Source organism: Lagenorhynchus albirostris, chromosome 1 (genome assembly GCF_949774975.1).
Source record: "Lagenorhynchus albirostris chromosome 1, mLagAlb1.1, whole genome shotgun sequence".
NCBI classification, from domain to species: domain Eukaryota; kingdom Metazoa; phylum Chordata; class Mammalia; order Artiodactyla; family Delphinidae; genus Lagenorhynchus; species Lagenorhynchus albirostris.
Window position 1 is genome coordinate 42,630,552 of NC_083095.1, and position 25,398 is coordinate 42,655,949.

The 25,398-nt window shown below is 37.8% G+C and overlaps 1 protein-coding gene across 1 annotated transcript in view; it reads right to left on the reverse strand.

Annotated features, from left to right (window-relative positions):
• Window positions 1–17,916: 17,916 nt before the first annotated feature.
• The window catches only part of KIAA0586 (KIAA0586 ortholog), a 105,973-nt gene continuing 98,491 nt past the window's right edge, over window positions 17,917–25,398 (reverse strand). The window contains exon 31 of the mRNA XM_060142018.1: window positions 17,917–18,983. Within this exon, the coding sequence (XP_059998001.1) occupies window positions 18,832–18,983 (152 nt within the window). The 3' untranslated portion in view covers window positions 17,917–18,831. The remainder of the gene's footprint in view (window positions 18,984–25,398) is intronic.

Consider the following 25,398-nt stretch of genomic DNA (forward strand, 5'->3'; position numbering starts at 1 on the left):
CAATATCACCTGGGGTGGATCTCCTCTTGCTCTATAGCTATCTTAAGCTGATGCTCCCTAAATTGGGTGAATGGTTCAAGCTGACCACCTTTCTTGTGGTGCATTTCTGAGTTCTTCAGAGATCACAGTGGGAACATTAGACTATAATTCTCTTCACGTGTGTAATGCATTTCCCTCTGGCTGGTTGTTTTTCTTTCTTCCTCTCAGCCCCAGGGAATTCCATTGTCCAACCCTGAATGGGGTCACATCACCCCTCTAGTTCATCCTTCTGGGAAGATGCAAAATGCCTCCAGCAGGGCTCTCTCCCACATTGCCTACTTCTGGTCCAAGAAGAAAACCACTCACATATCCCTGGACTTTCCCCCTCCCCCTTGGTGAGAAGTGTAGCTAGTTCCTGATACATCGCAGTTGCTCTCGCTCTCTCTGCTGCATCAGGGTAATAGCCACAGCATCTCACTTTTACATTCCTGAGACAATAGTCCAGGGAGTTCCTCAAACTCCCAGGACACAACAAGGTTTCCAAGTGGTCTCCTTGAAGCTTCCCGTGCTGGGCCCCATCAAACTCACCACCACCCACACTGGAACATTTTCCCTTGGTAATATATTAAAGCCATACATTACAGGCTACTGTGGCTCAGGTGATATATTGCTTGGGGGGAAAACACACCCAACTGCCTAAGTTCTCTCTAATATCTAGCATCAGCCTTTTCTATCTTTGAGGTGAGCGTTGGGGTCAGGTTATCACCACTCCCTTTGCCGGTCCTCCATGAGGGCCTAGTACCTCACTGTAGAATGGAGGCATACTTACCACCCATTATCTAGCCTTGGATTGGGAAGAAGAGTTCATTTTATCTGCTTGTTACAGGGGATTCATTTATTCCACACAAAGCAACTTGGCTCTCCTAGATGCTATCAGTGCAGCTACCAGACCAAACCTGAGTCCCAGAATGCCTTGCTCCACTGCCTGCTCCCTATTGGTTGAAAGTTGGGAATCACTTGGACCAAAGCAAACAAGATAAAAGGCATAACCCTCCCAGACTTCAGACAATACTACAAAGCTACAGTAACCAAAACAGTGTGGTATTGGCACAAAATCAGACATATGACTCAATGGAACAGAATACAGAGGCCAGAAATAAACCCACATACCTATGGTCAATTAATCTTCGACAAAGGAGGCAAGAATATACAATGGAGAAAAGACAATCTCTTCAGCAAGTGGTGTTGGGAAAGTTAGACAGCCACATGTAAACTAATGAAGTTAAAATACACCAAACACAAAAATAAACTCAAAGTGGCTTAAAGACAAATATAAGACATGACACCATAAAACTCCTAAAAGAGAACAAAGGCAAAACATTCTCTGACATAAATCGTACCAATGTTTTCTTAGGTCAGTCTCCCAAGGCAATAGAAATAAAAGCAAAAATAAACAAATGGTACCTAATTAAACTTATAAGCTTTTGCACAGCAAAGGAAACCATAAACAAAATGAAAAGACAACTTACAGATTGGGAGAAAATATTTACAAATGATGCAACCAACAAGGGCTTAATTTCCAAAATATACAAAAAGCTCATACAACTCAATAACAAAAAAACAAGCAACCCAATCAAAAAATGGGCAGAAGACCTAAACAGACATTTCTCCAAAGAAGACACACAGATGGACAAGAGGCACATGAAAAGATGCTCAACATCACTAATTATTAGAGAAATGCAAATCAAAACTACAATGAGGTATTATCTCACATGGGTCAGAACGACCATCATTAAAAAGTCTACAAACAATAGATATTGGAGAGGGTGTGGAGAAAAGGGAACCCTCCTACACTGTTGGTGGCAATGTGAAGTGGTGCAGCCACTGTGGAAAACAGTATGGAGGTTCCTCAAAAACTATAAATAGAGTTGCCATATGACCCAGCAATCCCACTCCTGGGCTTATATCCAGACAAAACTATAATTCAAAAAGATACATGCACCCCCATGTTCATAGTAGCACTATTTACAATAGCCAAGACATGGAACCAACCTAAATGTCCATTGACAGATGAATGGATAAAGAAGATGTGGTAGATATATACAATGGAATACTACTCAGCCATAAAAAGAATGAAATAATGCCCATTTGCAGCAACATGGATGGACCTAGAGATTATCATACTAAGTGAAGTAAGTCAGAAACAGAAAGACAAATACCATATGATATCTCTTATATGCGGAATCTAAAATATGACACAAATGAACTTATCTATGAAACAGAAACAGACTCATAGACATAGGAAACAGACTCATAGACATAGGGGAACAGACTTATGGTTGCCAAGGGGGAGGGGGTGGGGGAGGGGGGATTGGGAGTTTGGGATTAGCAGATGCAAACTATTATATATAGGATGGATAAACAACAAGGTCCTACTGTATAGCACAGGGAACAATATTTAATATCCTGTAATAAACCATAATGGAAAAGAATGTATAGAAGAATATATATGTATAACTGAATCACTTTGCCGTACACCAGAAACTAACACAACATTGTAAATCAACTATACTTCAATAAAATAAATTTAAAAAAAATCACAGCACAACCCATTTTCTTTGGGAACAAGATTCACGTTGTTGGTCTTTCTGAAGCAGCCTCCTAAAGATACCCCTGGATTGCCTTGAGAGGCTCACAAACCAAACATTCGCACCAGCAGACCCCATCCACAGGGCTCACCCTTAAAAAAAATATGTAAAGAGGATCTCCCTGCTGCTCCTCTCTTAAGCTTCCTCCAGTTGGTTTAATGACTTTTATTTTGGTAGAACTGCTCTGTATCAATTAAATATGCTGCCAATATCCTGAGCCAATCTTGGCCACTGAGTGCCAATCATTAGAGTTTAACTTTTATGGAAAGAGGACCTCTGAGGCCAGGTGAGCTTTAATTGCACTCTTTTGTTAGTTCAGAGCTTCACGTTATGCCAAGAAAGCATTAGCCTCATACCTTGTTTATACTAGAGAAGAATGAATGGGGGAAAATTGTTCCTTTTCCCCCTATTTCTAAATCACCCTTTTCTTAATAGGTTAAAGCTAACTTCTTATAAAACCTTAACAATGAAACATCATGCTTGAAAGAAAGTCTCAGGTTCTTGGCACTGAGCACTGCCAGCCCTTCACGGTTAGACTTTCTTAGTTAGCTGTTCTTTTCCTTTCTGCAGGAATGCTTTCTGGTTTTTATAGCCAAACGGGATGAGAGAAGCAAAACAGCAAGAGGTATTCATGTAGTCATGTTACATTAAATTTCTCTAACATACTGTTCCATTAGAGTTTCCCTTCTTACTTACAGAATACCATTGTGTATACATTAGGATTTCAGTCCTCCAAAGTAGGCCTGCTCACAAGAAATAGGAGATTAAAGAGCTGATGTCTCTATAGAAAAAGAAATAACATGTCAGTTGTGTTTATTTGTTGGGTTACATGATTTATGCTTTCTCATGTGAAGATGGAGCAGAGAAAAGAGGACACGTGACATTGTTTAGATAATCCCTAAAGAAAGTTGGAGTTCCTCCTTCAGGAAAAGGGTTGCCTTTCATTTAAAATATAAATGGTACTGACAGCTTATGGGGAAGAGAAAGACTTCTTATGTTCTAAGAAATGAATTCAAGATGCACCTAATTTAGTCTCCATAGAAGGAGGATATTTAGCATTCTAAGGGAGAAAGGAAAAAAGGGGAGAAGATTAAGGAAGAATCCCATAAAAACAAGGAATTTAGGGGCCCCTTCATAAACTTTATGTCCAAATAGATATGAAAAGGATCAATGCAATTTGAGTTTAAAGTATACATTTTAAATTCTTTGGTTGCCCAAAACACATTTTAATTCTTTTCCACTTCTCTTCCTTCTAATTAATACTCTATTCCATGTGGATGATTAAATCAAATAAAACAATAATGCTGGGCAAAAACTTTAGAAAACTCTAACATGAAAAAGAAAGTATGTTATATAAAATAGATAAACAACAAGGACCTACTGTACAGCACATGGAACTATACTTAGTATCTTGTAATAATCAATAATGAAAAAGAATCTGGAAAAGAATATATATATATATATATATATATATATATATATATAACTGAATCACTTTGCTGTACACCCGAAACACTGTAAATCAATTATACTTCAATTAAAAAAAAAGAAAATATGTTGATAAAGTTTCTAAATAGATACTCTCTTTTACCTAGTTGTCTTTTCTATTGGAAAAATAGGTGGCAAAGAAGTACAATTCGAGCTCTGCTTTCATAGTCCATGATTTCACAAGGCGCCCAAATGGTGCATATGATTATCATTAATAAGTATCAAAAAACTTTTGTATATTAAAGGACTACGACTTTATGCTAGGCGTTATATTCATTTTTTCTTTAAAATCATCATTGCTGCTTCACAGGAAGTTACACTCCAAAAGAGAAAATCCAGATGTGAATGTGCAGCAAGAAAAAAGAGAACCAACTAAAAACAAAACTGGTTTATTGATTGTGTTTCAGAAGAGAAAAATCACAACACAAATACACACACGCATTGATTAGTGTTACTGCAATAAACTTGCAGTAAAAGTGAAGACATAACAATGTACCTTCTAGAAATCTATTAGGGGACAACTTATACCATCTTTAGCACTTGGAGGATGGGAACCACATCTTTTTACCCCCAAGTAAGCCCTTTGGTGGATGGTCTGCCTGCCCTAAACCAAAGTCCTCCAATGTGGTCACAGAATGAGGCTATTAATTCATTGCAAATCGTCCCTTTTCTTATTGGGAAGCTTAAAGTCCCTGAAACTTGATGTATGTTCATCTTACAAGCAAGATCTTTGTTTACAACAATTAATAGCAAGAGGGTCTTGGGTTGATACCAAGAACCAGATTATTACCTCTCAAAAAATTATCCTCCCGAAGGAGAAAGGTTCGTATTAAAAGGGGAGGATTTCAAAGTCGCTTTAGAGCTGTGCCTCTGGGTGTTGTTTTTCAGGCATCATAAAGCATTTGTATTCAGCTGCTTTTTGATCCAAGTAAAACACTTCTAAAGATAAGTGAGGTTTGTTTCCTGAGTTAAGGATATCTTTAAGTGACAGACAAAAGGCCTTTTTCAGGAGCATATAAACTGGAACAAGGACAAACAAATTTCAAGACTGTTGAGAGACTGAGAAACCTAACAGGACACCTCACATTTAACACATTCTCAGTGGACTTCAGACTTCCTGGCTGTTCCTGAACTATTTCCCGTGAAGCAAGGCATCATATATCACTGTCAAAACACACTCTGGCTGCTACTTTCCACAGCACTCGGACAAGCCCTCAACAACTCAGTATACTGGAGACCAGGGCTTGGAAGAGCAGGCAGTTTTAACTTGTGGGAATGACCTCACCATCGCCCGTTGTGCATATGCATTCATTCACTCGTTCATTCAAGAGACATCTGAGTCCTGCCTCTTCTGGTAATGATTCCCAATTCTGACTAACCATCAGAATCACCTGGCCCTTCCACCTGCTGTTGATTTGGTGGGTATGGAGTGGGGCCTGTGCATCTTGGTTTTTAAACTGTGCAGAGCCAGATTTGGAACCACTCTAGTGTTTTCAGGATATCATTGATGAGAGGAGACTTACTTGCAGAGGGAGATCATCTTTCTTCCCCAAATTCTTGAGCCACCCCTTCATGCCAATAGCCTATTCTGTTCCTTTCTTCTTACTGAGGTCCAGGGCCTTTCTAGGTGAGGGTCAGTGGTGGAAAGATTGATGGCAGAGAGGGGAGACAGAAGGAAGGAGAAGGTCTGGCTACCTCTCACTCACCATTTTACTGCTGCTCCTATTCTAGTTTCTAGTAATGGTAAAGTATTTATAACAGACTAAGCCTCCTGCCAGTAACAATTACAAACTCTGGACAAAATATAAAAACCAGTCATTTGAAGGCACTGAAGAGGAACCAAAAACAGGCAGGAACAAGAGAACATTCATACCTTGAAAGAAGGAAAACACACTTGTTGAGATCCACATTTATCTGGGGTACTTCCCAACGTGTGGAGGATACACTCAAGCAAAGGGGCAGTTTTGCTGGGCTTGGAAGTCAGGACCATTGTTCAGGGCTCTCAGAAAGGCTGAATATTGGTCAGGGAAAGTCCATAAAGAAGAGAGCCACAGATGGGGGTTGCAATATTTTCATACAAACTCTCAAATCCTTAGCTGACTCCTGACATGTGCTGGGTGAAAATCCAAGGATCCAGTGGAGAGCAACAGCTGGAAGTATGAAAGAGCTGAGTAGAGATGTCAACAGTTGCCTAATACTGGAAAGACAGAGTCCCTCCAATTGAGAGGAGCCCGGTAAACAATTTGAACATTCCACTGAAATCCTAGAAGGGCCATAGCTTAGGAATAAGAACCATATCCAAAGGCTAAGGGCTATGCTTATTAATACTGACCCTATTAAGATTCAGATCTATCCTTATAAACACCTGCCTAAATTACCCAAGACTTACTCAAACCTGAAGGATCTCGTATTCAAAGCCATTTTTTAAGAACATGGGTTAATTCTGCTGCACCAGTCCTTGCAATGCTCACATTGCTAATTAATAAATCTAATGGGAAATGCTACTGATTTAAGACCTCAGAGAAATCAAAAGAATTATGATTCTTAGATTCATCATATTCCTACCCAAATACTACCTTGTTCTCCATTCCCTCCACAAGTAATTATTTTATGGCAGTGGATATATGTGCAGCATTCTTTAGCAACCAGTAGTTAAGAAGAATTGGTTGCTTTCTTGCTTGAGGACTTGAGGGGCTTGAGGACATGTGCAAATATCATGGGGCTTGAGGACTTATGGAATCACCCTCATATTTTTCTCAGTGTCCAAGTAAATGACCTTAATGATTCCATTTTCCCATGAGAATCCACTCTAATACAACAGGTAGATAATTTATTGCTGTGTTCTCCTGATCCGAGTTGTTCACAGGAAGGCTTCAAATATCTCTTAATAAAATTGACTGAAAAAGGACATAAAGCGTCTAGAGAAAAGTTACAATTCTATGTAATTCTGGTCTACATAATTGAAAACTTGTAACTACAAACTAACTATAAAATATGAAACTACTTAATTTTGGTCATGATCTGTCTATAGGCAGACACTCTCTGTCCTCCTCCAAAATAAAAACTATTCCATTATATTCAAGCGCCTAAACTCAAAAACAACTGAGAGGATATTCAGGATTGCCCAAACAAGAGTACTAAAACATGAATCCAGAACCCTTCCTAAGGTAGAAGCTCCCCACAGCAACTCTGTACTTTGCATGTCCCTAATTGTGCCAAACCCTTCTAATCGTTCAGGGAAGACAAGGTTGCCTAATAGGTGTGTTAATTTAGCATATGTGCTGCCGAAGCGAGCGCTAGGTGTGTTAATTTAGTAGAGAGGTTCACCCCAGAAGTCTGTTGCCTATCTGAACAACTCTTTTGATCTGGAGTCACAACCCACCCTCCCTGCCCGCGTATGAGGGCAGCAGCATCTAATTGATCAAAGCTTCTGCTCTAGGCTGATGAGCGCTTACTTCTGCACTAACTCTGCATTCCATGTGCTGTGCAATCCCTGATACTTAGAGGCAACACTCAGCTTTTCTCTGTCAGCTGCTGTACGGCTTAGGAAATTCTTCACTGTGCACTTCACGTATCGCAGCTTAACGTCATTCACATTTTAATTCCACCACTCACTTCCCCTTCTAGATGAAGAGGAATCCATGACTGTTTAATGATATCTCGGGGATTAAGAATGCCTAAATCCTACTAAATATAAACATCTGCTTACCCTATTACCTAGAAAAATACCCAAGAGAAATTAGTGCATCTGTCCACCAGAATACAATAATATTCATAGCAGCTTTGTTCAGAATTAAGAGTAGCAATAGCTCAAGTGTCCGTCAAAAGGAGAATAAATAAATTAATTGTGGAATATATATACAATGGAATGACAATAAATATAACAAACTATTGATGAACGCAGAGACATTATACTGCACAAAAGCAGACAAAAGGAAATGACTATCCACTGTATGATTCCACTTACACGAAATTCAAGAACAAGCAAAACTAACTGATGGTGGTAGAAGTCAGAAAGGTGGTTACCTCTGGACAAGAAGGGGTATGTTTTAACTGGGAAGGGGGCACAAAGGAACCTTCTGAAGTGCTAGGAAATGTTCTATTTCCAGCTGGGAGGTAGTTACACAGGTATGTATACACGTGTGAAAATTCACTGAGCTCTTCAGGATGAGCAATTTTCTGTGTAAATTATATACTTCAGGAAAAAGCAAAAACTATATACATAAGAATGCCCAGGTCAAATTTTAGTCAATTCTAATTTAAGTCTGTTTGTAGATGGCTCTTATCTTAGAAAGGATAAAGGCACTTCCTGAGCAGGATACACTGCCACCACTGAACATGCAGCTACCAAAGTGCTCCATTTTGCCTAATGTTCAATCTGCCCATGTGAATGAACTGATTTCTCTGACTTGCACTCTGGCAAATGGTAAACATTAAACAGATATATATGACTTTGGAATTGTTCATAACTTTGGGATGCTATGGGAAAAAAAGGGGATTTTGGTTTCTTAAGATACCTTAATGAAAATGGTAAAGATATTAATGATTCACTAAAAGCTATTCGATATTGAAAAACACCTGTCAGTTAAGGGAGATACTCATAGACAACACCTTCTTCCAGAAACCAATGAATGCCCTTGCTAACTCACATTCTAACAAGCAGCTTTTATTACCCCAACTATGAGTTCTACCAAATGGACATGTATCCCCACCAAACTTGGAAGGAAAACTGGCTCAATTTAGACTCGCTACAATTGGCTCATAACAGTCAACCCAAACTTCTGAAAAACAATATTGGCAATTACAGGGACATTTTCTCCATAAAGATGGGTTCTGAGAATCTCCTGACAACTGCTCAGGAGTACCACGATCCAACCAGTGGATGCTAATTAAATTTCCCATGATTTTCTACATCAGGAACAAATCAAGTTCCACAGTAGATAAATAATGGAAAAATTTTCAAAATTTGACTAGGAAGTGGTAAAATTACATCTTACCTGTGCTAACATAACCCAGGTAAACCCGAGAGGGTCAAGACAAAATACAGAAACTCCTTCTCAAGGCCCTTTGAACATTTAGTAACCGATTTTATACAACTACCCAGGTCTCTAGGCTATATTTACTATCAGTAGTCTGTAAGTTTTCAGGATGGAAAAACCCATTCCTTGATGAGAAGCTACAGATGTTACAGTTGTTAGACTTTGTGTTCCTAGCATGGGGAATGCCTACTTTCCTACCCAGTGACTGTGGAATTCATTTCACTGTAACAATCATATAGGAACTCTGCAGGGTTTCTCTCCTAACATAAAAACTGTACTCCCCATGCAGGAAAGGTAGAAAGAATAAATGAGACACTTAAGATAAAACTGTCCCAATCAGGGGTTGGCAAACTACAGCCCATGGGACAAATCTGGCCTACAGACTCTTCATACGGTCCACAAGCTAAAAAAGTGTTTCTTACGTATTTTAAAATTTTGTTTAAAAAAAAAAAAGGAGGAGGACGAGAATATGGAATATGTGACAGAGATTATATTTGGCCTTCAAAGCCGATATAAAATTTACTATCTGGCCCTTCACTGAGAAAATTTGCTGACTCCTAAAATATCAAAAATCCTTAATCTGCCTTAGTCTAATGTTTTGTCAGTATTGTTAACGGCCACATGATCACCTCCTCAGAGCTCATACAGATTGTTTTCCATAGGACATCATTACAGGATGTCCTATGTGATTGGGAAAAATGCCACCAATCACTCTATTTTGTTGCATGCAGATCTAGCTGAATACTGTAAGAAGTCAATCTAGTGTACTGTCTTATGCTCAACATGCACAAGCCACCTTTCCAAAAGAGACATCATCTACATCTTTGTATGACTCCTAGCTCAGTGACCAGGTTCACCAGAAAAGATATCAGTGTGTGTTTAATTGCAAAAATGGCCACAAATTCTTCCCATCCCATATGCATGCTTCTTTGTATGTGACTGCAGATCTTTCCATAAGGAGATGGAGACTATTTCTCTATTCTTTGAGTCTGGGCTTGGAAATGACTTGCTTTGGCCAACAAGGCATTAACAACATGACCCAAGCAGAGGTTTGAAAACTGCTCGCACATTGGAGTTTGCCCTCTCTTGCTGCTCTTAGGAACTCTCAACCAATATCACGTGAATGAGCTCAGGCTAGCCTGCTAGATGATGGGCCCAGTTACATCCGTTGCCCTGCCAACAGCCAGCAACCGCCAGATGTATGAATGAGACCATCAACTATCAGCGGACTATAATGCGTGTATAAGGCCAGACAACACCATGAGGAGCCGAGCAGAGCAAAGCTACCCCAGCTGATCCCAGCCAAATTGCTCCACAGAATCATGAATAAATAAATGGTTGTTTTAACCCACCTAGTCTGGGGGTGGTTTGTTTTGCAGAAAATACTAAGTGATATAGATGCAAAAATGCTTTAAATTACTGAAAGGAGCCATTTCAGGTCCTCTTGACAACAGCTACAGAAGTCTACCCAGGGTGTAATATGTCATAATGAAAAGGAACTTCCAACTCAGACCAATGGACGTTCACTCCCATGACAGACTGCAAGTTGAGGCTAACCAAAGAAGCCTCCAGAAGCAGATGGCTTCAAGGCACAAACAGGTTATCGGAGACCTTTCTGATCAAGCAGACAACTTCAGAAGTGCAAATTCCACCCAAGACAATGAAACAAAACTAGAACTTTATTATATCCAATCAAACCTACTGCCTTCCTTGTAAGATTGTTAATATGTCCCTATGGACTACTGATTTCCTTCTCTGTGTTTTCTATGACTCTACTTTTCTTCATTTTCCCTTCCCTTTTCTGAAACAAAATATATTACTTCCTCACTTTGTTTCTAAGAATGTTTCCTCATCTACTAACCTGACCTCTTGCTGGGCCTGTTACCCATTTCCAACTCCAGGGGTCACTCAAATATTAGGAATACTTCTGCTTAACACTAGCAAACAGCCCGTCAAGAGTATGATCTGAACATCTCCTTTATACTTACAATGATTATCTCCCAACCCAGACATTCAGGCTGGTTGTTATAATTATATAGAATTACACACAGCCAATATTTTATCCAGAGAGAAAAATCAACCCAATCACCTTTTAAAATAATCCTGAGTGTCTATGGTACTTTCATAACCCATGCAAAGAGGAAATAAAAATACTTACCAAGCTTACCAAGAAATCCCATTAAACTATCCCCATGGTAGAAATACCTCCTCACTTGATACTTATTCCTAATGCAAGATCTCGTGAAAAATAGAAAAGAAAAATATATCTTCATTCAGGAAAAGCAGGCTACAAAGTGTCGACTGAAATCCTTATCACTGTTTGTCATAATGATTCAGCGAAAAAGACATACACTTTCAACTCTTTACATATAGATCATATCAATTGTGCAGCGCCAGGCCTGTTCTTTATCTGTGACCTCTATGCATACCAAGAACTATTCCTGGGACTTCTTACCAGTTCCCTTCAAGATTTTAAATCCTGTTCAGTCTCACTATCTGGGTCTCTTCAGAGGTCTCATAGAAGCGACCTCCCAGAAGTTTAGAGGAGTCTATTGATTTGCTTGAGGGTTTTTACCTAGGTTAGGGGTCCCTGAATTTAAGAGATGTGTCAGTAATTTATCCCTTACTTTGGTTGAAACTATTAAATGAGACCATTCACACTATAATAATCCAGCAAGAGAGGTTTGATTTGTTTGCTTTCCATCACATAGCTTTACAATATTTATTGGCCTCACCAGGGGGACATCTGCACTCTAGCTAATATTTCCGATTGTTTCTAGGTAAACACTTCAGTACAGGAAGAAATAATACCTTTAAAAAGTACAGACACAGGAACTTCCCTGGTGGTCCAGTGGTAAAGAATCCGCCTTCTAATGCAGGAGACACAGGTTCGATCCCTGGTCGGGGAACTAAGATCCCACATGGCCACGGGACAACTAAGCCTGCAGGCCACAACTAGAGAGCCCACGTGCCACAAAACTACGGATCCCATGTGCTCTGGAGCCTGTGCACCACAACTAGAGAGAAGTCCGCACACCACAATGAAGAGCTCGCATGCCGCCAACGAAAGATCCCGCATGCTGCAACAGAGATCCCGCATGCCGCAACTAAGACCCAACACAGCCAAAAATAAATTAATTAATTTTTTAAAAAGTACAGACACAGGCTGATTACTCTCAAAGGTTTGACAGTCTGAGACTTGGAATCTATTCTCCTGGCATGGGCTAGGTCAAGTAAAAAACTGGCCTCCTGAAATTTTCTGAACTGTAATGATGGGATTTCTCATTATAATATTCATTTTTTCCAATGCATCTGTAAGAGAGTTTTTAAAACTGCTGTGTAACTGATGTTAGGTGACCAAATGGTGATCCCATACTAGGAAGAGACAATTCCTTGGTCAACCTTCATTCCCCAGGAGAGGCAGATGACCAAAGGGCGAGAATGACGAATCCTGAGATGGCTACCCAGACTGGGCCGTAAGTATCCACACCGCACTGTGTGTCCAACAGCCTTCAGAGTTAATTTTTGTTAAACAGGTATATATATAGATGTATAGTAGAAAAGAATATTTCAGTGGGTTTCTTCTTAGCAACATCACAGAAGTTCAAGTTACTCATCTATAAGGAAATGATGGCTTCAGGACATTTTTTAAAAGTTGTTTCAAAAATGTTTCAACTACAGAATTATTCTTGGATCAGGGGCAGTAATCCACCACAAACTAAGAAATGCTATTTTATTTATTTTTTAGAAAAATGTTGAGCTTTTAATAGAAAAACTTTTAAATATATGTTTAATATTTTAAAAGAAAAATTAAGAGATCAGAAATATGCAAGTGATAAGAAATATACTGATGTAATCATCTTTTGAAAATAAAAACATTTTTTCAAGATTCTATTAAAATGCACAAAAAGCAAATTTATTTTAGGATTTAAACCAACGAAACATTTAAAATACCTGTTACCCTGGCATGTAAGCCCAACAATAGTAACAGCCTTGATCTTGATAGAGTCTACTTATTAACAGCATGTCTTTTAAACAGTTCATGCTGGAAGATGGAAATTATAAAATTAAAAATAAAATGAACGTTTTAAAGCTTGTAACATCAAAATTACCATTTACTTTAAAAAAAAATTTTTTTTAAGCCATTTACTTTTACTTACATAATTTTACTCCAAGAAGTTTGAGGTGCTTGGCAGAATATATACAGATGGAAACTTGGCCAGAAATAATCCTATAAACAAACAAAATACTGATGAAAAGATACTAAACTTTTTTTTTCTTTTAAGAAAAGCTCAAGTACATACAAAGTGGAATAAATCAAAGATTATACTTCTATCTTAAACTAGAAAAGGCAGGTTTTCTGATTAGGGTGAAAAAACTACCAACACCTTTAAATAAAAAATGCTTTTGCTAAAAAGCAGTTCTAAGAAGGAAGTTTATAGCGATATAAGATTACCTCAGGAAACAAGAAAAATATCAACCTAACCTTACACTAAAGGAACTAGAGAATGAAAAACAAACAAAACTCAAAATTAGTAGAACGAAAGAAATAATAAAGATCAGAGCAGAAATAAATGAAATAGAGACTAAAAAGCCCGTAGAAAAGATCAATGAAACTAAAAGCTGGTTCTTTGAAAACATAAACAAAATTGCTAAATCTTTAGACAGACTCATCAAGAAAAAAAGGGAGAGGGCCCAAATCAATAAAATTAGAAATGAAAAAGAAGTTACAGCTGACACCACAGAAACACAAAGGACCGTAAGAGGCTACTACAAGCAACTATACACCGATAAAATGGGCAACCTAGAAGAAATGAACAAATTCTTAGAAAAGTACAATCTCCCAAAACTGAACCAGGAAGAAACAGAAAATATGAACAGACCAATTACCAGTACTGAAATTGAATCACTAATTTAAAAACTCCCAACAAACAAAAGTCCAGGACAAGATGGCTTCAAGGGTAATTTCTACCAAACATTTAGAAAAGAGTAAACACCTATCCTTCTGAAACTGTTCCAAATAATTATAGAGAAAGGAACACTTCTGAACTCATTCTATGAGACCACCAACACCCTGATATCAAAACCAGACAAAGATATCACAAAAAAAGAAAATTACAGGCCAATATCACTGATGAACTTGTCTGCAAAAATCCTCAACAAAATACTAGCAAACTGAATCCAACAATACATTAAAAGGATCATGTGCCATGATCAAATGGGATTTAATCCCAGGGATGCAAATATTTTTCAATATCTGCAAATCAATCAACGTGATACATCAATTAACAAACTGAAGGATAAAAGCCATATGATCATCTCAATAGATGCAGAAAAAGCTTTTGATAAAATTCAACATCCATTTATGATAAAAACTCAAGAAAGTGGGCATAGAGGGAATATAACTCAACATAATAAAGGCCATATATGACAAACCCACAGTTAACATCATACTCAATGGTAAAAAGCTGAAAGCATTCCTTCTAAGATCAGGAACAAGACAAGAATGCTCACTCTTGTCATTTTCATTCAACATAGTTTTGGAAGTCCTAGCCACAGCAATCAGAGAAGAAAAAGAAATCCAAATTGGAAAGGAAGAAATAAAACTGTCACTGTTTGCAGATGACATGATATTATACACAGAAAATCCTAAAGATGCCACCAGAAAACTACTAGAGCTCATCGATGAATTTGGTAAAGTTTCAGGATACAAAATTAACATATAGAAATCTGTTGCATTCCTATACACTAACAACAAAATATCAGAAAGAGAAATTAAGGAAACAATCTCATTTACCATCACATCAAAAAGAATAAAATACCTAGTTCTTTTCTTTAGTTCTTCGCAGAAATAAAAGAAAAAATTTTTAATTTGTATGGAAACACAAAAGACCCTGAATAGCCAAAACAATCTTAAGAAAGAAGAATGGAGCTGGAGGAATCATACTCCTTGTCTTCAGACTATACTACAAAGCTGCAGTAATCAAAACAGTATGGTGCTGGCACAAAAACAGACACATAAATCAATGGAACAGGAAAGAAAGCCTATGCGCCTATAGTCAATTAATCTATGACAAAGGAGGCAAGAATATACAATGGAGAAAAGATAGTTTCTCCAATAAGTGGTGCTGAGGAAAATTGGACAGTTGCATGTAAATGAGTGAAATTAAAACATTCTCTAACACCATACACAAAAATAAACTCAAAATGGATTAAAGACCTAAATGTAAGACTGGATACTATAAAACTCCTAGCAGAAAACATAGGCAGAACATTCTTTGACACAAATTGCAGCAACATCTTTTTGAATCCATCTCCTAAAATAATGGAATTGAAACAAAAATAAAGAAATGTGACCTAATTATACTTAAAAGACTTTGCACAGCAAAGTAAACCATAAACAAAATGAAAAGACAACCTACAGAATAGGAGAAAATATTTGCAAACAATGCAAGCAACAAGGGATTAATTTCCAAAATATACAAACAACTCATGCAGCTCAATATCAGGAAAACAAACAGGGCTTCCCTGGTGGCACAGTGGTTGAGAGTCCGCCTGCCGATGCAGGGGACACGGGTTCGTGCCCCGGTCCGGGAAGATCCCACATGCCACGGAGCGGCTTGGCCCGTGAGCCATGGCCGTCGATCCTGCGCATCCGGAGCCTGTCCTCCGCAATGGGAGAGGCCACAACAGTGAGAGGCCCACATATCGCAAAAACAAACAAACAAACAAACAAAAACCCAATCAAAAAATAGGCGGAGACCTAAATAGACATTTCTCCAAAGAAGACATACAGATGGCTAATAGGCACATGAAAAGATGCTCAACATCGCTAATTACTAGAGAAATGCAAATCAAAACTACAATGAGGTATCACCTCACACTGGTCAGAATGGCCATCATCAAAATGTCTACAAATAATAAATGCCGGAGAGGGTGTAGAGAAAAGGGAAACATCCTACATTGTTAGTGGGAATGTAAATTGGTGCAGCCACTATGGAGAACAGCATGGAGGTTCCTTAAAAAACTAAAAATAGAGTTACCATATGATCCAGCAATCCAACTCCCAGACATGTATCTGGAAAAGATGAAAACTCTAATTCGAAAGATACATGCATCCCAATGTTCATAGCAGCACTATTTGCAATAGCCAAGACAAGGAAGTAACCTAAATGTCCATCGACAGATGAATGGATAAAGAAGGTGTGGTATATACAATGGAATATTACCCAGCCATAAAAAGGATGAAATATTGACATCTGCAGCAACATGGATGGACCTAGAGATTATCATACTAAGTGAAATAAGTCAGACAAAGACAAAATGATATCATTTATATGTGAAATCTAAAAAAAATGATACAAAATGAACTTATTTACAAAACAGAAATAGACTCAAAGACATAGAAAACAAACTTATGGTTACTGACAGGGAAAGTGAGTGGGGAAGGGACAAATTAGGAGTTTGGGATTAACAGATACACACTACTATATATAAAATAGGTAAGCAACAAGGACCTACTATATAGCACACAGAACTACATTCAATATCTTATAATAACCTATAATGGAAAATAATCTGAAAAAGAATATAAAGTACATATATAAACTATATATATAGTATAACTGAATCACTTTCGTCTACGCTTGAAACTAACACAACTTTGTAAATCAACTATACTTCAATTAAAGAAAAAAGACGCAGGTGGAATAAACATATTTTAATCACAATAATTAAAATCATTTAAAATGCTTTTGCTAAACTTAAGAAACATCTTTCCCAACCAGAAAAAGTCCTGAAAACCAGAAACTGGGGCGGGGGGTGGGTAATGTTTAGAACGAAGCAGCACTTAGAAACATTTCGGCAGCTTTCGTTTATCAGAGACTTGTAAGTGAACATCAAAACCAAATTATGATCCACAGAACAGCATTTTTCTTGTTCTTGTTTAATGGGAACTATTACAAGCAGACATGGCTAAAAGGCCATAGCAAAGAAAAATAGGTTCTAAAGTGAAACCTAGAGCATTTCAGTAACCAAATACCTGTGTGAAGCTTGAGGAGCTGTGACATAAGAAGAAACATGTGTGGACACATTTCTGAGTTTCCACAGGTTCTTGAATCTTCTATCTTCAGTGAGAAAAAACACTCAGACTCTAAGTTTCCCCAACAATGGGTCCTACTAGAAGTTTAAGGAATTCTAAATTGCTCTTCAGTAATTCTCAACCTTGAGTGCACATTAAAATCATCTGGGAAGGTCTTTTTCCTTTTTTCATACCAATGCCTGGGTCCCACTCTGATCAATTAAATCAGAATCCCTGGATATGGAAACCAGGCATTTTTAAAGCTCCCAGAGGTTCTACTGTACAGCCAGGGCTGAGACTCACCAGAAAAATGCTGAGAAAAGTCAAGGATGACTATAGTTACTGTGTTTGAATTTTAGTTGTCACAGAAAAAATTTTTCAGAGAGATAAATGTCTTTGCTAATGCTAAGCTGCCCTTCTTCTTATATGCTTACTGTCCAGTGTAGGATGCTTATTAAACCCCTCAAGATAATGACATCCACCATTAATTGAGCACTTATGTGGTGCCAGGCACCATGGTGGGTGCTACCCCCAACACAACTGATAATCCCCAGTATCCTGCAAACCAGGTATTAAACCCATTTACCCAGGCAGCTGTGAAGGAGGGGTTTATTTGCCCCATCACAGACCAAGGTGAAGAAACTGGAATTAGAACATACATGTGTCTGATTACAAAGCCATGTTTTATTTTCTTTTAATTTTATGTATTTACACTTTTAAAGTTAATCCAATCACATTTCAGAGGTTTATACACTATAAAGATTTATAAGGTGTACATGTAAGGTATATAAAAATCCACAGTAAATACAGTCATACCTAACTCCTGTCACTCAACCTATCACCTAGCCACTCAATCTCCCCCCTTGGAGACCAAGTTAGCTGTTTTTTGTCTATCCTTCCAAAGATATTTAATGGATACATAAGCAAATATGTGTATGTAAGCATATGTGTATATACATGCCATATATTTGGATTCCTCCCACTTCATCTTAAATGATGGTAGCATAATTCATACACTATATTGCACATGGCCTTTTTCACTTTAACAATATACCTCAGATATGTGGTATATATATATATATATATAATGGAATATTACTCCGCCATAAAAAAAAAGAAACATTGTCATTTGCAGTAACGTGGACAGACCTAGAGATTATTATGCTTAATGAAATAAGCGAGACAAGACAAATACTGTATGACACCAATTATATGTGTAATCTAAAAAATAATACAAATGAATGTATATATAAAAGAGAAACAGAATAACCTTGAGCAACTTAATTTCATAACTAAGTACAGATAATTATATCTGTAGAATAAATTTTTAGATGTCAAAAGTTATGCCCTTTCCACTATTCTACGCTGCCTCAGGATTCTAAGAAATAACAAAGACTCATGATGATATCCATTTAAATTATTTTATTTTAAAATGTCACCTAAATACCCAAATTACACTTTTCATTTTAATAAAAAATTAAAAATTGTTTTTCTGAATATGTTGAAGGACCAAAAGGGTCTGAGAGATAGTTTTATGCCAGAGAAAAATGACCTCAAAACCAGCAGCACAAATACTGTACTGGCTCTCACTTTACATTCAGAAGGTATCTGTTCCCGAGGACTCTGTGTCCCCCTGGACAGTGCTGATGCTCAGAGACTGAGAGCGGTCCTCCAGGTTCACTGAGGCTGGTGTCATGGACATCTTGGCAGGTGATGTCTGCAAAGTGAAGAGTGGAACTGCTTTACCACCTGTAAAAAGGAGAAACTCCTTCAGCTAAACAAGTGTACCCGGGTATTTACATGCCTTAAATTTTCCTAAATAATACTGGGGATCAAAAAAGGATTGCATTTGTGATAATTTCTTTTCTCAAGGTGCTCAGAACTTGTCACAGAGGTAAAATACACCCTCCTTTCCACTTCCACCCCTGAACAATTAAGAAACAACATTTTAGAAGTATATGTTATGATCTGAATGTTTATGTCTCCCCAAAATTCATATGTTGAAATCCTAATGCCTAGTGTGGTGGTATTAAGAAGTGTGGCCTTTGGGAGGTGCTTAGATCATGAGGATGGAGCCCTCATGAATGAGAGTAGTGCCTTTATGAAAGAGGCCCCAGAGAGTTTGCTAGCCCCTTCGACCATGCTAGTCCTTCGACCATGTGAGGACACAGGAATCAGGAAGAGGTACCTTGATTCTGGATGCCCAGCCTCCAGACTGTGAGAAATAAATTTCTGTTGTTTAAAAGCCACTCAGTCTATAGCATTTTGTTATAGTAGCCTGAATAGACTAAGATGGTATACAAGTGCCCAAAGCTGTGGTACAGATGATAAATGCTAGGTAAGACCAAGTCAGGGAGGCAGTTTGAAATGAAGAATTCATTAATATGTTTAAAAAAACCCAGAGTTGACTACATATATATATCTATCTGCATATACCCTAATTCACTCCTCTAAGTTTAAAAAGCACATTGCCTAAGAGCATAAAGAATGCCAACTTGGTACTATTTAAGACCACAAAAATCCTCATTTCAAATTTCATGTACTTACCATATATACATAATAATAAGCATCTTAAAAGTAAATTATCCTAAATAATCTTAAAGACATCTCTGAGTCAAGAGTCATAGTAATTTTTCTAAAACTCCTTTATACTTTTAAAATAGTTGCCACAGTAATAAAGTGAAGTTTTCCATCAAGTTTTTATAGGGACCACAGTAAAAGTAGTCAGTTTTGGAGATTCAATGATGACTCAATCACAGCTGTTCAAGATGATCAAAATACTTGTAAAAGAAAAATTCCTTTCATATTAGGAAGTCTAACAAACACTATTTTAATATACCGTTCCTTTTTGTTACTTGTATCAATTTATTTTTAATAAAAGAGGAAAAGGAAATAAGATTTCGTATAATTATAGCAGTACTACAAACTATAATGCAACAGCATAATCCTTTAAGAAGAAAGCAATTATTATATCAATTTAAATAGAACAAATATTTTAAATAGGAAAAGACTTGTTGAAATTTAGCTCTGTCAGGATATGATAAAAACTAAAATTAAGAAACATTGTTTATAAACTTATGGTTTATTCAGTACTTGTAGTCTCTGTGTCTGGAATGATACCAAACACATTTTAAATGCTGAAAAAATATATATTAAATAAACATTCAAGGGACTTCCCTGGTGGGGCAGCCGTTAAGAATCCGCCTGCCAATTCAGGGGACGCGGGTTCAAGCCCTGGTCCGGGAAGATCCCACGTGTCATGGAGCAACTAAGCCCATGCGCCACAACTACTGAATCTGTGCTCTAGAGCCCGCAAGCCACAACTGCTGAAGCCCGCGCACCTAGAGCCCGTGCTCTGCAACAAGAGAAGCCACCGCACTGAGAAGCCAGCACACCACAACAAAGAGTAGCCCCCGCTTGCTGCAACTAGAGAAAGTCTGAGCGCAGCAACAAAGACCCAACACAGCCAAAAATAAAAATAAATTTAAAAAAGAAATAAATTAAAAAAAGAAACAATAAGAACTTCTTTTAAAAAATCTTCATAGGGGCTTCCCTGGTGGCGCAGTGGTTGAGAGTCCGCCTGCCGATGCAGGGGACACGGGTGCGTGCCCCGGTCTGGGAAGATCCCACGTGCCACGGAGGGGCTGGGCCCGTGAGCCATGGCCGCTGAGCCTGCGCGTCCAGAGCCTGTGCTCCGCAACAGGAGAGGCCACAACAGTGAGAGGCCCGCGTACCACAAAAAAAAAAAAAAAACCTTCATAGGACATAAGCATTGTTTAAATATTCTGACATTTTACAAAGCCGTGATGCAGAATATACAAAATAACCAAGAGAAGTATCCAAGATCAGAGCTTACCTCGTCAATAAAGTAAAAACCAATACAGGCTATAACTAAGGCTTGAGAGCAAAATTAATTTTCAACTTGTAAAATTAAATGTTATCTTCCCCCGATTAAGAAAAATTCCATTCCTTGCATTACTTACATATCTGTCAAAAACTACACTGATGCCAGATATTCTTCTTTTCTTTGTTATCCAGTTTCACAAAACTGCTTTACATGTGCCTTTATTTTCTACTCTGCACATTAAATTACTGATTAAATTGTTCAGTGATATAACAAGAGCTATAACTATTTTTTATTTTGGACCTTGAAGAAGTTTCCAAGTCTCAAGGAACATATTAAATTCAATTATTGTAAAGTTATGCTATTTCTTATAGTTACTGCCTTAGATTTATACAGCAATTAAAATTTTGCAAAGATCTTTTGCCCATCATATTATCTCATCCTAACAGTAATTCTGGGAGGCAGACAAGGTAAAGTTAACTGAGGCACAGAGATGTCAGAGTGGGCTTTTCCGAAAGCACATGCTCACTAACTAAACATCTATACAAGCCTACTGTATGTGTGGAGCTAAGATGGTGTTGAGAAGATGATACACAGGTGAAAAAGAAATAGTCCTCAACTTCAAGAAGCTTAAAACCTAGTAGTGGAGATAAACATGTAGAGGAATACTTGGTTTAAATTAGGTGGAAGTAGCAGGTGAGATAGGACTTAAAAGATGTGGAAGGCAATGAAGAAAAAGAGGACAACAAAATAAATGATGACAGAAATAAGAGAAGGACAAAGAAAGGTGAATAAAGAGAAAATAGAGGAACACAAAAGGGAAGTGTTAGATAAGTAGGAAGAGACCCAAGAATGAAGAGTCACACAAGGTACGAGTCACACAAGGTTTTCAAAAGAGTCTAGTATAATTCACCTAATTCGTAATTGGTAGAGCTGAGACTACAACTCATTGCTTTTTGCCTGATACCAAATACCTTAATTATCCACATAACAAATTAGTACTTTTAAAGCTTGTTGAGGGAAATTCCATTTTAGTAGTGGTATGTAATGGTAGGGGCAGCTAAGGAGAGGAGCAGTGATGAAGTTTCAAGCACAAGTCCCTTTATGATCAGTCAAGTCTGGGGTCCAAATGAGATCTATTGTTCAGTCACCTGGGAATGGTCCCATCAAGACTGTCAGTGTGAGGTTTTCATGTGGGAAGGAGTAAAAGAGGAAGGGGGAGGAACAGAGCATGGATTCCATAATAGGGCAGGGCTAGGCTCATCCATTTGTTAACTCAATAAATATCAACTGAGCACCTATGTGCCAGGCACTGTTCTAGACTCTGGAGATTTCGGCAGTGAAGAAAACAAAGGCTCTAATCTCACTGACATCATATCCCAGCTGGATGTGAAGGGCAAATGACAAACAAGTAAGGAAACAAACATATATTATGTCAGGCAGTGATGAGTGCTATAATGAAAAATAGGTAAGGGGTATGAGGGAGAATGAGTGATAAGGGACTTTTGGAAAGTTACATAACTTCTCTAAACCCTCATTTCCTCATCTACAAAATAAAGGTAAGAGTACCTACCTCAGAGGGTTTTATGCGGATTAAATGGGATAATGCATATAAAGTGTTTTGAATAGTGCTGGCAAATCAAAAGCACTTAAAACAGATTAGCACTTACTTTTATGGAACTGGAAAGAAATTATCCTAAGAGGCAATGACCCTCAGAGTGGGCTGCAAAAGGCAGTCGACTTAGGAGAGAGGGATAAGAATGTGTCACTGAAATACACTAAGAAAAAAAACCCCACAGCTTTAGAAGGCCTCCAAATAATTAGGCTACTTTTAACTCTAGTAACTGAGTTTTTTTTGGTTGTTTTTTTTTTGCAGTACGTGGGCCCCTCACTGTTGTGGCCTCTCCCGTTGCGGAGCACAGGCTCCGGACGCACAGGCTCAGCGGCCATGGCTCACGGGCCTAGCCGCTCTGCGGCATGTGGGATCTTCCCAGACCGGGGCACGAACCCGTGTCCCCTGCATCAGCAGGCGGACTCTCAACCACTGCGCCACCAGGGAAGCCCTAGTAACTGAGTTTTAATCAATGAGTTATATCAATAAAATACATCACCTTATCTAAAGGTGTTTGCTAATGTACATTTTGGAAAGGTTTTTTTGAAGTGCTCATTTACACAAGCTAAACAGTCACAGTTTTAGAGCTTTAAAAGAGAACTTTTTAGACTGGAAACGTTTTTCAAAAGCATCACTGTTAACAGGCAAAAAGAGTCACATTCATATGCAGTTATGGTCCTCACAGAGTTTAATTTGTTTTTAAAGAAAAGACATAATATCTTAATAAATCATCATTAAAGCAAACATAAATTTTCTACCTATATTAAATGTAGTTTGATGCTTTCAAAGTTTGACTTTTTAACTTTCCACAGTCATGTCATTACTCTATGATGTAATTGTTTCAACAGCTGTTTTCAGATTTGTTTTTAAAAAAGGGAGATTATTCCTTGATTCTGTGGGTAGGCAGTACGTCATTTAACCTGGCATGCATTTAAGCAGGAGATGTCACTGAGCGAGACCATGTATTTGAAGCATCCTAAGTCGTATTTGTAAAACTCTTTAGGCATTTGAAATTCAATTTTTTTGCTTTAAAAATATTTAAAATTCATAAAGAAATTTTGTTTTCTATTCTTTGATTGTAAGACTAAGGAACAGAAAATCTAAAACTAATTTATTCTAAGTAATAAAATAATAATACGAGATTTTTTATGTCCATTTAAGAATTTGCCTGTATATCACATGTGTATTTTTAAAAATACATATACAAAACTTTCTAAAAGCTTTTTAGGTTTAGATAATCCATTTCATCAGCAGGTTTTAGATTCTGACTCTAATCTTCAAACAGTTGGTAACACATTATTATGTCTCTGTTATTTGCAAACTGAGAGGAATCCAAACAAAGTATTCTCTCCTAAAACAACAGGAGACAAGCAGAGAAAAGAAGTAAAAAATTCCTCAGTAACTTCACAGAAGAATGCAGCACTGCACACTCCTCACTCAGATTCAGTAACTGCACATGGCATAAGCCACATAAACTTATGGGATTCTTCTATGAGTCGACGAATAGATAGTATAGTGACTTTAAATTGCCTGGATTTGGGTATTTCTACATGCAGATCAAGATGAGTTTCTTATACACTGCACATTTAAAAATAAAATTAAAAAGGAAACAAAGGTAATAATCTTTAATCAAGTACCCGAAGGATCTGAATCCAGAGTCCATGGATGGGTGACCCAGGATCTATTTGTGAATACCCTGAAACCATATGCAAATTATTTTCATATAAGTACAGTTTGGAAAGGAGGCAGGTAGTCATAGCTATCAATGTCTCTAAGGGGTCTGCAGACCCTAAATACTCAAGAACATGTGCAGATGAATTACACTCTGAGTTGTTTTCCCAGCCGTAGTGGTGAAATACAGGGGTTCCTCTCCTGTTAACTGCGGATGCCTTATTCTCTGAAGGCAATGTTACTGCAGCACACAGGAGACTGCACTGTAATTATTTATGTGTCTGTCACATCCACTGGACAATATATTCCTTAAGAGCATGGACTGCAACTTACACTCATTGTCTTCCGAGTGACTAGTACAGTAGGTACACACTAAGTATCTGTGACCTTATCTCTTGTATTACTGTTATTTGCTTGTGGGTCTGTTGCTCCTGTTAAATGTGCCCCATGAGGACAACAACTTTATCTTGTTTACGTCTGCATTCTACAAAGTTGTAGCATAATGCTAGGTACACACTGGGCCTTAAAATGATTGCTGAACCAAACTGATTTGTTTCTACCTAGAGAGTCTGTGGTTCCTTACGGCTACCAGCTTGCTTAGACTCATCCAGTCTTTAAAATCAACCCTGAGTTCCAGCAAAACAGTTGCTTCCCAGATGTCTATGAAAATGTTACAGTATTTCAGCTGTGTTTTACTGAGTTCTTGAAGCATTTTTTCCTGTCCACCGTGGGTTCATCTACTCTTGCTTAAATTCCTTGTTTAAGCAGCTGCTAAACTCTCCTGCTGTATTCAATTCTCCTCACATACTTAACCCAGCCCTACAGATTTTGCAACATCATAGCTTCAGTGCTTGAGAACAAATACTACAAGCCTTGATGAAGAAGATGCCTGGTCATTTGATGTTAAGTATATAGTATGTAAAATGAGATTTGCCTCCGCTTTACAGAATTAGTTAGTATTAAACATTTCTTTCCTTACTTTCATGTTTAAAAGAGTGATTTAAAATGTTACTATAATCTCATCCCAAAATGTGTTT